General features: G+C 43.8%; 1 protein-coding gene across 2 annotated transcripts in view; it reads left to right on the top strand.

Moving 5' to 3' along the window:
• LOC123988508 overlaps positions 1-14,258 on the top strand; it is a 120,170-nt gene that overhangs the window by 40,883 nt on the left and 65,029 nt on the right. For both annotated transcript variants that reach the window (XM_046288798.1, XM_046288797.1), the window contains exon 3: positions 11,850-11,964. In XM_046288798.1, the coding sequence (XP_046144754.1) occupies positions 11,850-11,964 (115 nt within the window). The remainder of the gene's footprint in view (positions 1-11,849; positions 11,965-14,258) is intronic.

Below are 14,258 nucleotides of genomic sequence, written 5' to 3'. Positions count from 1 at the left end.
GATGCAATCACGCGTTGACCCGGACACTTTCTATGAGCTGCGCTGCTTAGGGATACATATTAGAATGTCTCTTGGGCGCTGTTTTCCAAATTAGAGACATTTTAGGCACGGCGGAAATATCAATTAGATATGTTGTTAGGTATGTGATAATTATTAAGGGTTTAAGTTTTCCGAACTTGAATTTTTTTTATTTTTACATATTTTGCATTTGTTAAAAAAAGAAACATTATAAAATACATAAAAATGCAAATGCTCTGCTGATAAAAAAAAAGAGAAGACATGTATCCTTTTCGCAGTCCAACACGTTCAATTCACGAGGAACGTGAATCAGATCAGCGAACACATTTAACCCGTTACACAATCCCGAAAGCCATCTCCCGCGGTCGAAGCGTACGGGAGCGGAAATAAATCGTCGGATCACGACGAGTTGCGGCACTCGGCACGTTCGCAGCGGGATTTTTTTTCAAACTGGGTCATTGTGTGACACCGCGCCGGATGGAAACTATAAATCTTCCGGTGGGTGGTGAGGAACTTGACCTTGCCATTTGAACTTGTCCCCTTTCTCTCGCGTGTATTCGTCTGCCATACAACTTCCCCGGTCATTCTTCTTCACCCTCGGCTCGTATATGTACGAAGATAAAGCCCAAAGATAAAGGATTTCTAAATTTTTCCTTCACGGCCTAAGGGTGGAAGGGTGGAAGCGTTTGCACTCGAGAGGGTTTCGCTAGAAGTTGATGAACGCAAAGTTGATTGAACTTCAGTGACGACAAGTGGTTTTCATCTAATTTTATCATGTTTATCATGGGTTGCAAAAGCCGATAAAAAAGATTGACGATCTTGTTTCGACCAGCGTACAAGCACGAACCGTTGTAACGTGGCGCGAAATAAAGGAGGGAATGGCCGCGTAAAACGTCGATAACCGGTGGAGATGAAAGGGCGAGAACGAGGCTGGTAACGGTCGTTGGTACATACATGTGGGCCAACAGTTTGTCGAGGTGACGTCGCCACGATATGGGGGTAGGTCAGTGATATCCAAGCGGAGTTTAAACGGTTGTTCGCTTGGGTACAAACTCTCGATGGTCAGTGAGGGCTCTCGAACTGCTTGTAAGCACGAGAACAAAACAAACGCCGGTCACTTCCCTGGCAACTGTATCGTATGTAGTACATATACATATTGTACACCTCTCCGACTGCTTACCGTGTTGCCTGTTTAGTTGCCTGTTGCCTGTTGCCTGTTGCCTGTTTCCTGATCGAATAATGCTTGTTGATCCTTGCATTTGCTGTTCACCAAGGGAAACATTTCCGTTTTCTTCTATAATTTCATTTTGTAATATGTAGATTATCCTCGAAATTAGAAAACTTAAGAGAAAAGAGAGGACTATTATTTTTTGTAAAAATCATTTTAACACGCTATTAAGTGCAAGTCTTTGCAATTTAAAACAATTTTTTAAAATAGAAGATTGCGTCGATTGATCCAGACGACGTTGTTCAAGGGTTAATAATTTCTTTATAACAATTTTATAATTCAAAATTTATGCAGCATAGAAAAATCTGTACGTCGAAAGAGCTTGAAACAATATTCAATATTCAAGACGGTTGATCGAAGGACAGTGTCGGTTCATCCCTGTCGCTAGTCGGTTGTTATTATGCGTGGGGCGAGTTTCAAAGACCGTGATCGTAACCTAACAATCAGGGTTCTGGGTAGTTAGTGGGGCTATTAGTCGACATTGCTGTGCCGCCCAGTAATCAACGCCCTGGCTGTGTGCCGCTGCGAATTCTAGAGTAAAACTGAAACAGAGATGGTATGTACTTATGTACCTACATATAACGAAAAGAGAGAAGATAGAATAGATTATCGGTAGCCTATCGTGTTAATTGACTAATTCTAACAGGTATAGGTAGAATGTTAGGTAGATGATCGATAAAATCGAAAGTATTAGAGAATTGAATGACTTTATGGCGATCCTAAAAAGGAGCTGCCCTTGAAACAGCTCGGTAAACTGGATTTATCAGGGAATTTTCATGTTTTCTTGTATTTTCACGTTGGATAAAGTGCTTTCAAAGTCGTTTGTTTCACTGACATCACTGATATTATGGAGGGATTGTTAATTTATGTTTTATTCGTACGTTTTATTTCATTTAAATAAAGAGTAAACTCAGATATAACTAAATGTTGAAAAGTTTAAGTTCAAAACGATCCTGAAAATGGGACAAAAAAAGTGCGAAACAAAATTTTACTTTCGAAAGTTGCAAAGAGAAAACGAATTGTCGGAATAAATAAAACAAACAACGAAAACGCGAGTATCGGCCAATCCAGGTAACATTGAAATTCCATGATAATATAATTTACATGATATCGCGCTTCGTTGAGGTAAACCACTCATTGTCAGACACAGATAAATTAACCGATTCATTTTAATTGCACTCTCCGTTTATTGAAATGCAAAATGATATCGAAATTATTTAATAGCTGATAACATGAGAGAATAGCGAAAACGTTGAAAAAGTTGATGAAAAGAAGAGAATGTGTATTTCGCGAAAGAAAAAGAAAGAAGAAAGGAGAAAGAAAAGAGAGATCATTGACGGTAGCAAAGAAGCGATGTTGTTTAGCAAGTCTGCTTTCACGTGGTCGCGTGCGCTCGTGCGCTCGTGGGGTAGGATAATTGGCCAGGTGAGTTTCACTCTCGATCACCGATGCCGATCGACGATTTGCTCGCAAGCAGGTACGCGCGTGTAAGTAAGTACGTGCCTCTTCCCTTACTTCCTATCTTATCGCTTTACAACAATGTCGTCGATGTAGTTGTTCCTCTCTCTCTCTCTCTCTCTCTCTCTCTCTCTTCTCCTTCTGAGGAGCTTCTTTATCCCGACTCTGCTTACGACTTTCAACCACCATCGAAGAAAGAGTCGCGTACCATCAGTATATAGATACACGAGATGACTGGCTTGTGTCCGTGCAGGCTTCAACACCTACCAAAGTTCCGTACTCATGAATGAACTTCCTTGTGTGTGGAACCGTTTATGCTTTCCCTTCCTTCCTGCCGGTGTTGGTTGCACACACCTGCAGATATGCCGTATGCGTGCGAGCATTGTGTGTGTACGTCCTCTCGTGGGGGGTTAAACGGCTTCCCAACGTGGTCAATAGTTTTCCGATCCCTCCCTTCGCCCTCCCCTCATACCCGTTCCTCGTTTCCCTTTACAGTCGTCCGTTGCCTCTGGCACCGCGACGTTTCCTCTTTATATCACGTCCGAAGAACGGAAAGAGAGATCGCCAGATATGTAAAGGTGCATTTCTACTCAGGGTTGCTATATACATATATGTATGTATGTAAACATTTATATTTTAACCCTTGAACAGCGGAGCCTGGGTCAATCGTGATCCAGTCGAATCATTTCACAAAATCGTCCTGCCTTTTTTTTTTTCATTCTCCTGTTATCAGCTTGCTTTCACGTCTCGCGTCGCGTCGGCGAACACGAGAGCATAGATCGGCACGGAAGGTGGTGTTGGTTTCACAAAAGATTCGATTCACCCCCAGGGTTTATGAATGGATTGGAACTATGTACTATTAGGTCATCAGCCGCGATACACCTTGTTTTCTGTGTTTGTGCGCGGCCGTAGCAGAGTAACGGATGAAAGGAGAGCATCGCGGTTGCGGGTTGCGGGTTGCGGAGGAACAGAGAGGTAAACACCGAGGGACCAGGCAAGAATGAATGGCATACGCCACCGTTAATAGCTCGTTCTCGCTTCAGGGTTGTGCAAGGTCAGTTCACTTTTAACCGGCCCGATGCCGTTATAACTCTCACCATCGCACCGTCGCGTCGTCACCTGTCGTCTTCCTTTTTTATTTTCCATGGTGTGTAATACGACGTTAGAGGGACTTGGCTGAACTCTTGATGACTGAATATGTGAATTAAGAAGGCTATTTGTCGTCTAATTTTTTTTTATTACAATCGTGTTGAAAATTCTCGCGGTAGGCCGGTAGGGATTTGGAATCTAATTAATTAAAATTTTCTATAAGGGAGTCCATCGGGTCACTAATCTTCAGTGAACCTATAGCAGGACAAACCATTGAAATCCCCTAAGGAATTTATTTTAGTCAAGGAAATATGTGGGAGTTAAAGGTTAGTCGAACGAATGAAATTTTTTTCCAAGAGTTCATCAGTAGGGAGAGCACGCGTTAACGGCGGTAACCCCGTTTCAGCTTCAGGCTCGCCTCAGCCCTCAGGTTAGTTGACGTTTACATAAATAGTCGGACCGGACCGAGTCTCGCGGCGTTGTAAAAGAAAAGTGTTCATTGGGTGGGTGGTGCACGACCAGGAATCCCATTAGAACGAGACTCGGAGTGATTCGGTAAGAAGAAAAAAGGCAAACGAGAGGAGAGAGAGATAAAGAGGCTGGTCGCAACGGTGGCGGCAGTTGGTGACAGGTTATTAGTCTGCCGTAAGTCTGGCCGCAGTGAATGAGAATAATAGCTTAGGTGTGACATTGCCCCAGTGCTAGAGACTCGTGCCAGCCGCGTTTCATCTCTTTCTCTTCCTCTACCTTGATGTATCCTTGTCCGATACACGCTTCCCTTTGCTCGCTTCTGTCTCACCTCATCGTACGGCGCGGCGTTTGTTCACGTTCGTCTGGTCTGGTGGTGGTCGGTTCGCCTCGACGACGGCGTTATTGTCGTAATCTAGGTCTAGGCAGCATGGCTTGTCCTCGCCAGGTGTCATGTGCCTATTGTTCCTCAATGAAATCTCGGCTCCTCGGGTCACGCCACGAAACCAGAGCCGGTTCTGTTCTTTGGCGCGCGTGTGCATACCAAAGGACAAAACCTTCTCCGCGGCTACCATTCGCAGCTGCATTTTTCTACCCTCTATTTAACGGCAGACCGAACTGAACGTGAGTGTATGTAGTTGGTTGTTTTAGTGGGTGCGTCGGGAAAGGTAAAGTGCGGTGATACCTTGGGTACCTTGGGTTGTATTGTAGTTTTGCTTTTATAGGTGTATCCCCATGATTTCGTGACATAAAAATCTTGTAAAATAGTACTTATGCCGTGTAAATTTGTAGGTTAAGGTTTGAAAAATAATATGTTTTGCTTCTGTTGATTTTCAATCTCTTAAAATTTTTTTTTTTTTTTTTCTTCTTTATCTTTCACTCTGCAATCTACATACCTGTTACTTTTACCAGATTCTCGAGATTGTTGAGGAAAGTGAAAGCAATTCTATCTCAGGAGAAAGAATCTTATATACATCTTATTATATTTTTATTATATCTTTCATGTTCTGGATTCAAAACGAATCTCCACTTTAGAATTACAACCGAGTGCTTCAGTTTACATATACTCTAAAATTACTCGTATTTATTTTTAAATTGCAATTTGTATTGAAATAGATAAAGAAATTAAGTAACGAATACGTTACACTTACCCTAAAAATATCAATCATAATAATATTAATAGTAGGTATGGAAATTTTTATTTCTTCTTCGATAAAACACGGCAAACAGCATAATGTCGATGAAATTTTCCAAACACCAATAATTCTATTCTGAAACCCATGTGTAATATAATATTTTCGCAATCTGACAATGAGTGTGCGATTTAGCGCGTGCAACCTGTCTGGCCGTTCCATTCGATTCGCGTCGAGTTAGCTAGTAATGGGGGCACAGGATTTACTATCGTAATCAAGCGTGACAGATGACGCGTCAAAGAGAACAGGTCTAGTCATTAGGTATCTGTCCCGTGCTGCTCTTCATCGATTCAACTTCTTCTCGTTTTCATCCTCTTCGCCGTACCCTGAACTGACTCTTCAAAGTATGTACATACCTACTGGCACGATCCCAACTATTTCAGCATTAACGCGATGACTATTGCTACGATGAAAATGAACTTATGTCTCAAGGTACATATTGCGATAACAGTTATTAGGTAATTAGTTCAGAGAAATTGTACTGTTTTCGTTTTAAGTTTTCGTTATATTAGTTTAGCAACTCTTTAACAAGAAAGATTACCAGAAGGAAAGGGTTAAGAAGTGTTTTAGTTCTACAAGTAAGTTTATGTATATACCTACATATGTATTACACGGTTAACGAGCAGCTTGGAGGCCGTATAAGCTAAACAAATCTCGGGGAGTCGGTGTGTCGATCCGTCGTCGATCTGTCGTCGATCCGTCGTCGATGCGGTGACACACGTTTCTCTGTGTTGACACTGGTGGTTGGTTGACGCTGTTGACATTGGCGACACTCTGCTGGTTTGTCGGTCGGGTTCAGGTTCACGGAAGCCATTCACGGTTCGCACGCCGCGGCATAAAGAAGCGCCTGGCGCCTACGGTCGATAAAACTGGGTTGTCGTGTTCAGAAAGGGATTTAGGTGAGCTCTCTCGGTGCAGAGAAAGCCGTCGCGCGTCGTCTGTCTACCATCGTTCAACTCGAGTACGGTTTTGAGAATCATGATATACATATTGAGAATCAAATTGATATGCGAGTTTACTCTTTACATCACTCTGCTCACTGATGTTTAGTACCGGTAATTGACATACATGTGCTTCTCTTTCTGTATATTAACATGAAAAGCATTGATTAATAGCAAGGGTGATGTTTCCACGGTAAATATAAACTCGGTAAAGGGTGATCTTGATTTAATAATATTAATAATATCAAAATGTTGCATATATGTATGTGTATAATAAATACCAATAGGTGTTGTAATAATCTTCTGTCCATGTTGCCAATTCCTTTACTACATATTTTCTTTATTTGCATAAATTTTTCATCGATGGAGCTGAAAAGAAAGTCAGACAAAGATTTGCTCTATAATGGATTGTAAGAGGTCGTTGACTCATCAGTGTAGGACTACGTCAGGAAAGGTCGTAGTAGCGGGAACCGATCCGTTCCATTCACAAACGTTCTAAGAGAAGCATTATCTCCCTACGACCCTGAAATTCCCGCTGGCCCCCTGCTTCCTGCCCCCCTCGTCCGGATACGCCGTAGCAACACCCTCTTCCGTTTCACTCGCACCGATGAATCTCACCGCTTCTCTCCGCTGGCAGCCACCACCTTACCTTACTTTATTGCCTCTAGGCGGCTGGCGCCTGGCGCCTGGCGCTTCTTTACGCCAGCGCAGCGTTAATAGCTTCTGTGCTGTGAACCTGACCCCTCGTCATCGCCAACACAGACCTACGTTGTATCACGGCTACGACCGAACGAACACCCAGGCAACAGTTAATCGCGAATGTCGTGTCATTAGCAAACCGTTAGTAACGCCAGGGGATTCGTTATCACTCTCTGCTCAACTCGTTCAGATGCATATTTTTAACTCTTACACCAACTGCGTATACAGGGCTATTCAAATTGAGCGTCGTATATCGAAATGAAAATACAACACAAATTATTACCTTAACCGTCACAGAAGAAATCAAGAGAGTACACTGAGCACCCCCTCGATAAGAGAGGTCCCTCTGCAACGAAAAGAAAAATAAGAGAGTACAAGCAGGCAGGCATTCACAGTTTTCTGCATACGTATGCGGAAGAAAAACACAGGGGTTATAAACACTTGTAGCTAATTTGAAATTCAATGTCTGCCGTCTGTCGGTGTCTGGGATTGCCTGAAAGAGGACTGGGGTGGCATATCAGCTGACTGGTGCCGCTTCCTAAGATGCACCCATTCATCCACCTTCTCTTTCTTCATTCACACATTCGCCTGGGCCTCCCCTCTTCCTCCATTGACGTGCCTCTCTATTTTCTCTCTTCCTCGTTCTCTCTCCTTCTAACGTCCGTTCTCCCGTTACACTGACCGTTTCACCCTCTTTGTCCCTCCTCCGAAAGAGGTTTCGGCATCTTACTCTCTTCACGTCCTTTTGTGGTGTAATGCTACAACTACCAACGCAATCACGACCACCAAGAATCACGGATATCCCCCAAGCTCCTCGAGTCGCAACACAAATATACCCTTTCTCTCTTTTCCTGCCCTCTCGCCACCCTTCCACCCTTCGTTCGTCGACCTCCACTCTTCCTTCAGCTATTTTCTGCCTCTCCCTCTTCCCCTCGGCCTCCCGTTATTTTCCTTTGTTTATCGTCGCGGAAACAACGCGGTCAGGTAGCTCGCGGAAGAAGGACGGAAGAAGATGAAAGAGGAGAAGCGGATGCATCCTTTCCTGGAAGAAGGATACCACGATGTTGATGATGGTTAGCTTCTGCGGTAGCTAGAAAAGAAGAGTTTCAAACACGAAGGATAAATACAGTTAATTTTTTTTATATTTATCACTTATTAACACGGAGGCGACCGGAATACTTAAATTTGAGAAATTTATTCATTCTACTCAAGTATGAAAGATCCATCTATTCGGCAGGGTCAACGAATCCTTGATGAGTTCGATTCCAACAAAATGGTCGAAATAAAACGTGGAATGTTTCCTTGAAAAATAATTAGTCTTCCTGGGAATTTCATGGAATTCAAAGCACACACGGCATCGTAGTCACCAAATATGTATGTACGAGACTGAGCAGACACGCCAAGTTGGAGTATACTTTTAAAGGATGGGAGCTAAAACTGGAAGTGAAATATTCCAGTCGTCCGCTGCTCCGGGCTCTCCTCCGTTCACTGGGTCAAGTTCAAACCGATGCGATGGTAAGACGAAAAGGGGCCTCGACACGAATGCGGGACAAAGATAGAGTGGTTCTTAGAGTGGTTAAAAAGCACCGATCGATGCTCGATCGAGATAATAGGTAGGGGAGGCTGCTTGTAAGGGGGTTTGCGAACTTTCGAATGCTTGGTTTAAATTCTCCTGGCCCCTTTTTCTTCCTCCAACTTTCTCTCTATCCATCTCGCATCCTCCCTCGTTCGCTCATTCACCTGCTACCACGCTCTCTTTCTATCTCCGCACCGTCACCCTTCGGCAATGTAGGTGAACTTGCCTGGTTCGAGGTAAACTAGCAAAGACCGTCGCGCGCACGTATCCTTCTGTATGGTTTATACGCGCTTCCGTGCACGCAACACGGAGAGGATGTGCAAGCACGTGCACCGGGCTGACACGTTTCTACGGTTCGTTAACGGATGCGCCTCGTGCTCCAGATTCGTGGCACCAGACCGAGATAGAGGAGAAAGAGTTGTCTGTGCAGGAAGAGAAGCAAAGGGTTTATATCGCGATGATGGTGCAGCATAGGAATGCGGTCAGCTTATCGGTAGACAGAGCTGTAAATGGCGCGACGCGACGTACCCTTTCAAACAGATCCGCCTGATCCGTCTTAAGAAGGTCTGTGGGATATTCTGAGGGAGGGAGGGAATTCTTGGGAAAGGGTGGTTTTATCATTTTCGATTTTCTATCAGAAGATTGATGCAAAAAAGACGGCACCTGAATGATGTGGGACATTTGACAAAGGACATTTGCCATAGGACTCTGCCATTAGGACAAATAGCTATGATCCAACACTTTTCTATAATGGTCAAGTTAATCTTCTGAAATGAAATTGAGCATTACATTACTATCAAATTGTAACGGTAATTTGAAAGCTAGGATACCTAGTTATCTATCTATCTGTCATACAAGAGTTTCCTTCTCGGATCCGTTTGTGGTTATCACGATCAAGGAGATTCGTGACCAGAAGCGGGTCTCGTTTCCCTTTCGTCGATCCATCCCGAGGAAAAGGAGCGCGTGCAGGTATAGTTGACGAGCTCACGTGCGCATCGAAGGACGCGCGTGACGTTGCCGCGGTCACGTGAATCGCGGGCAGAGACCGCAAAGCAGTGGAACGACATCGAAGAACGGGGTTCGATCCGTTCCGTTCCGTTCCGTTCCGTTCCGTTCCGTTCCGTTCCGTTTTTAATTCACTGGGTCAAGTTTATCGCGGTGAGAGGAAAAAGTAAGACGAACGAGCGAGGGAGCGATGAAGCGTGGTGCACGATAAAGGGGCCTCGGGTCTTTATACGCGCCCCACTGCCCTGTACCCGCCGCGCCGCACCGCGCCGCGATCCAGAGTAAAAGGAACACGAGAACCGTTCTTCTGTTACTAATGAGCGATCGATGTCTTATTGAGATATTGCTCTTTCTCTCGTCTTCCTTCCTTCTTTCCTTTTCGTTTTCTACCACCTTATCCTTGTTCGCCAAAGGGCACTTGAATCTTGTCCAGAGCCCCAGGGATCCTTTGGTCCGGCAACTTGACTTTTACTTTTTACACCTGTTCCAAGATCTCAATTCATCTTGAACCTTTCCCTTTCTCTCGGGGGATCGTGGAATAACTCCTCGGGTCGCTGACACGAACGAATATCTTGGAAAGTCTACATACTGTGTCTGTTTAAGTTGATGCTTTCTTTTTTATTCAATTTTTGTTTAATTTCGTATTTCATATTATTTTCATTTCCTAAATTTTACACTGTTCCTTTGAAAATTTATACATTTAACTTTGGATCACGTATACCTTTAATTCAGAATTGAGCCAGGCTCCTCCTCTGTTCAAGGGTTAAACAGTATGTATGAAAAAGGTGCAATGTAGACGAAATGATGTAGTTAGAAAAGAAGCTGACGAATTAAAACGTCAACACCAGGAGCAGAGTGGACGCGTGTAAGCGCCAGCATCGAGAAAAAGCTTGAAAGAAGTGGGTAAGGTAAAGTGGTCTCCGTAAGGCGTACTTACACGTCGCGTGGTCGGTAGGTGTGTCAAGATCCTTCACGGTGCACGTTGTTCGAAAGAACAACTTTTTCCCCTCTTTCAGTTCTCTTGCGAAGTCGTTCGGAGCACGTGCGATTGCTCGTGTGATCGACGTGGATGGAATACGCTCGCGGATTCTGCGGTTCGCCCCTTACCTATCAACTCGCAAAGTGTCTCTCGCCCGTTCCGTGAAAAAAGGTAGAGAAAGCATGACGGTGAAGGAGAAAGAGGGAAAAAAAATGGTGCAACGAGAGAGGAAAGAGTGAAAACATTCATACCAGTGTGGCCGTGTGTGTATAGATTTGTAGATGTATGCGTGTGGGTACGCGCGAGAGAGGCACGCGATCGTCGAAACTTTTGCTGCCCCGCGCGAATCGAGAGGTATGCAACAGCTGTTATCGTGTTACGGGTTCGCACGAGCGGCCCGTAACTTCGTATCATCGTGGTGGTTGGAAGGAGCCCACTCCATGCAGTAGGTCAAGTTCACTACGCTTATGATAACATTTCTGCTCCGTTCCACTTCCGTTCCACTTCCGTTCCACTTCCGTTCTGCGTCTAAGCTTACCCGAGATTCCCCTTTCTTCATCTTTCATCTTTGTCTAACCTCTTACACCCTTTCATCCCTACTGACGACGGCTCAGAGATAGCTCGTCGTCTTTTGTAAACATCACGAATCCGTTTCGATGAAAGAGCTCATCCTGTTGTTTCTTGGAAACGAGCTTTGCGAAGAAGGATGTTCGGATCCTTTGACGTTTCGGAATTTCAAGTTCAAGGACGTGCGAAAATCAGCACGTTGACTGTTTTATACTAGAAACTGAATTTAATTAAAAAAAGAATTTAGTCTGATCAAAATTTTGCAAATTTTGCAAATTTTGCTTTCTATTATAGAGCAATAGAAAAGTTACCTGAATATCATCGTAAAAACTTGTAATGGTTACCTAATGATTCTATCTCGTAACCGAACAGAAGTACAATATAATAATATAAAATTGAGAAGAATTTCTGAACGATGTTACTGGACGATGACGCGAATCCATTACCTTCCGTAACACGGCGAATACGGGTCGAGAGTGATTTCTTACGCAGTTTAAACGGTGTCCCGCACACATTCACCCAAAGCTCGATGTTTTAGCGAGTACGTACACGCGGAACCCGGCGATTACGATCGTTGAGTGATTTACGAGGACGGCGCCTCACGAGTCCCTTAACCTGTATGTTGCAGACCACATTCCTGGGACGGTTGGTAATGCGGCGGAACCACGTGCTGCCCCGTGTCTCGTGATGCTCGATTTGGCCATCAAACGGGAACAGGACGAGGAAGATGGGACGTTTCTCGGGTAAGTACTTACATATGTATGTATTGTGCGTGGAGGAGTAAAACATACTCCTCTCCATTGGCGTAACTAGGATTTTTATCTGCGATGGTCCAATTTTTATTAAAATTCTTAGATGTCTCGTATTACTGCTGACTTTTTTTTTTTTTTAATATACGATTCTGTATATATCAGAAAACGGAGAAAATTAGATTTAATTTGCACCACTGGTTTTTCTGATAGCAGTGAAAGAGTTACAATTAAATGATGAGCGATCGTCATCTTTCGAGTACGAAGGGTTAAATAATTAAATAACGATCAGCATCAAAACTTTAAGTCCTTCAAGGTTAAATCGTTCGAAATCGAAACGCTCGTAATTACCCTGATCTACCTACCCCTATTCACGAAGCGTCGAGCGTCGCCCGGCTTAACCCAAGCATTGCATTCTGCAGCCTGCACGCCTAATCGACTCTCATAGTCCGTCAATCCGCTGTCAGTGTGTGTACCTTACACACCCAACCAAACCCCCAGCCTCCCTCTTTCTCCATTTCCCTGAACCTCCCTCTCCCTTTCTGTCGTGCAACAAGTGTGACGGCTGTTGGCATGGGTAGGCGAATGAACTAACAAAAAAAAGGTGGGGGCGGCACAGAGAGAAAAAGAGAGAAAGAGAGAGGAGAGAAAGAGAGAGAAAGAGAGAGAAAGTGCATCAACCGTAAAGAAAAGGACAGAACAGGAAAAAGGATGGAAAATGGGTCGACTTTTGTGTGCCGACGAGCTTTGAGAGTACGTCAACGCCAGGACACACCTTCAGTTCACCCCCGTTTTCTGGTAATTCCTCTGTGTGCATCACCCTTCCGCGTGCGTGTCCTTTCCCCAACTGGTGACATAGTCGCGTGTCTTCGTCGAATATCCGATCGAACGTGTCGAGGCGGATAGAGCACCCTCCACGTGGATGAAAATATGTAAAACTTTGGTCGTTTATCGATGGCGAAGCGGGACGGTGGATGAAAGAGGATAGCTCCAGTTGTAAACCTTCGAGGCGCGTGCCACGTGAAATCGTGAAATCGTGAAATCGTGAAATCGTGAAATCGTAATATCAAAGAATTACTTTCGATAAATAAAAAAACTGAAAACTTGGGGTTGGATAGACACTGACTGTTAGTCTACTTATTGGAAATCGATTTATAATGCTGAAAACCTTATACGGTAAACTTTTTGTAAATTTGATAATAAAAGAGAAAAGTTCAATTGCAAAATTCACATCGTTAAAGGGTTAATCTGATTTACGAATGGTGTCGTGTAAAAACAAAGATATAGGTAGATCATGATCTATCGCGAGGATTTCGATCGTAAATCGCACGTGTGAAAGGAAACATTGCTATCGTTGCTTGGAGGAAAACAGTAGGTAGGTAACCAGTTACTGAAACGGAAATGAAAAAGGCCGGGTGACGTCGAACAACTTAATTACACCTTCTGCCACAGGTGCGTTCACCTGTACGCGTGTCGTCGTGAGCGTAATAAATATTTCATGAGCGAAACACCTATATTACATTGTTTGATTATATTTACATATACATATATGTACGTTTGATTGCCGGCCTCGTGATTAATAACTGTCCCGTCGCGCCGGCGGCTTTCCCTTCTTTCTTTCTTCTACACGTATTTTATTCAAACTTCGCATTCCCTCGTATTCTCTCGCATTCCGTCGCATTCCGTCGCATTCCGTCGCGTAACGAATCAACACAAATATTTGACGAGAGCGCGCCGGCGTTATTGGCTCACCACGATGAATCACTGGCACCTGTTATCGAATACGAAAATACTTCTGGTCTCTTCCTCTTACTTTCTTTTCTTTTTCATTTTGCAATTCTTTATTTTTAGTAGGTACATACATATATACCTACTGAATATTTTGCCAGTATTATCACGCTTAGTTATCACTTAATATTTCTATACTTATTTCTATACAGTTTACTTTTTACGTGAAAGAACTTGGAATTTAATTCGATCAAAGAAAGAAGAAAAAGGGGGGACAAGAAATTTGTTGCGACTAATCGTAAGTAAAATCAGAGATTTCATTCAGGATGCAGGGTGGAAGAAAAATGAGGCATAACCGTGTAAAATGGACGTGTAATGACTTAATTACTTGCTGGCGCGACGTGCGTTGAACGGGACGTAGAGAAGGGCGGGGGAGGGTCTGAACGCTTTTAACGGGATTTATGAATGGATAACGAAGCTTGGCCGCCTTTTTCGTCGGCTTGTAAGTAAGTAAGCAAGTAAGTACTTACGTGTGGCAACACGCGTGTGCGCAGAAAAAA

The sequence above is a fragment of the Osmia bicornis genome, chromosome 15 (assembly GCF_907164935.1).
Source record: "Osmia bicornis bicornis chromosome 15, iOsmBic2.1, whole genome shotgun sequence".
In the NCBI taxonomy this organism is placed as follows: Eukaryota; Metazoa; Arthropoda; class Insecta; order Hymenoptera; family Megachilidae; genus Osmia; species Osmia bicornis.
Note: the sequence above shows the minus strand (reverse complement) of the source record. Positions and strands in the feature narration are given on the sequence as shown.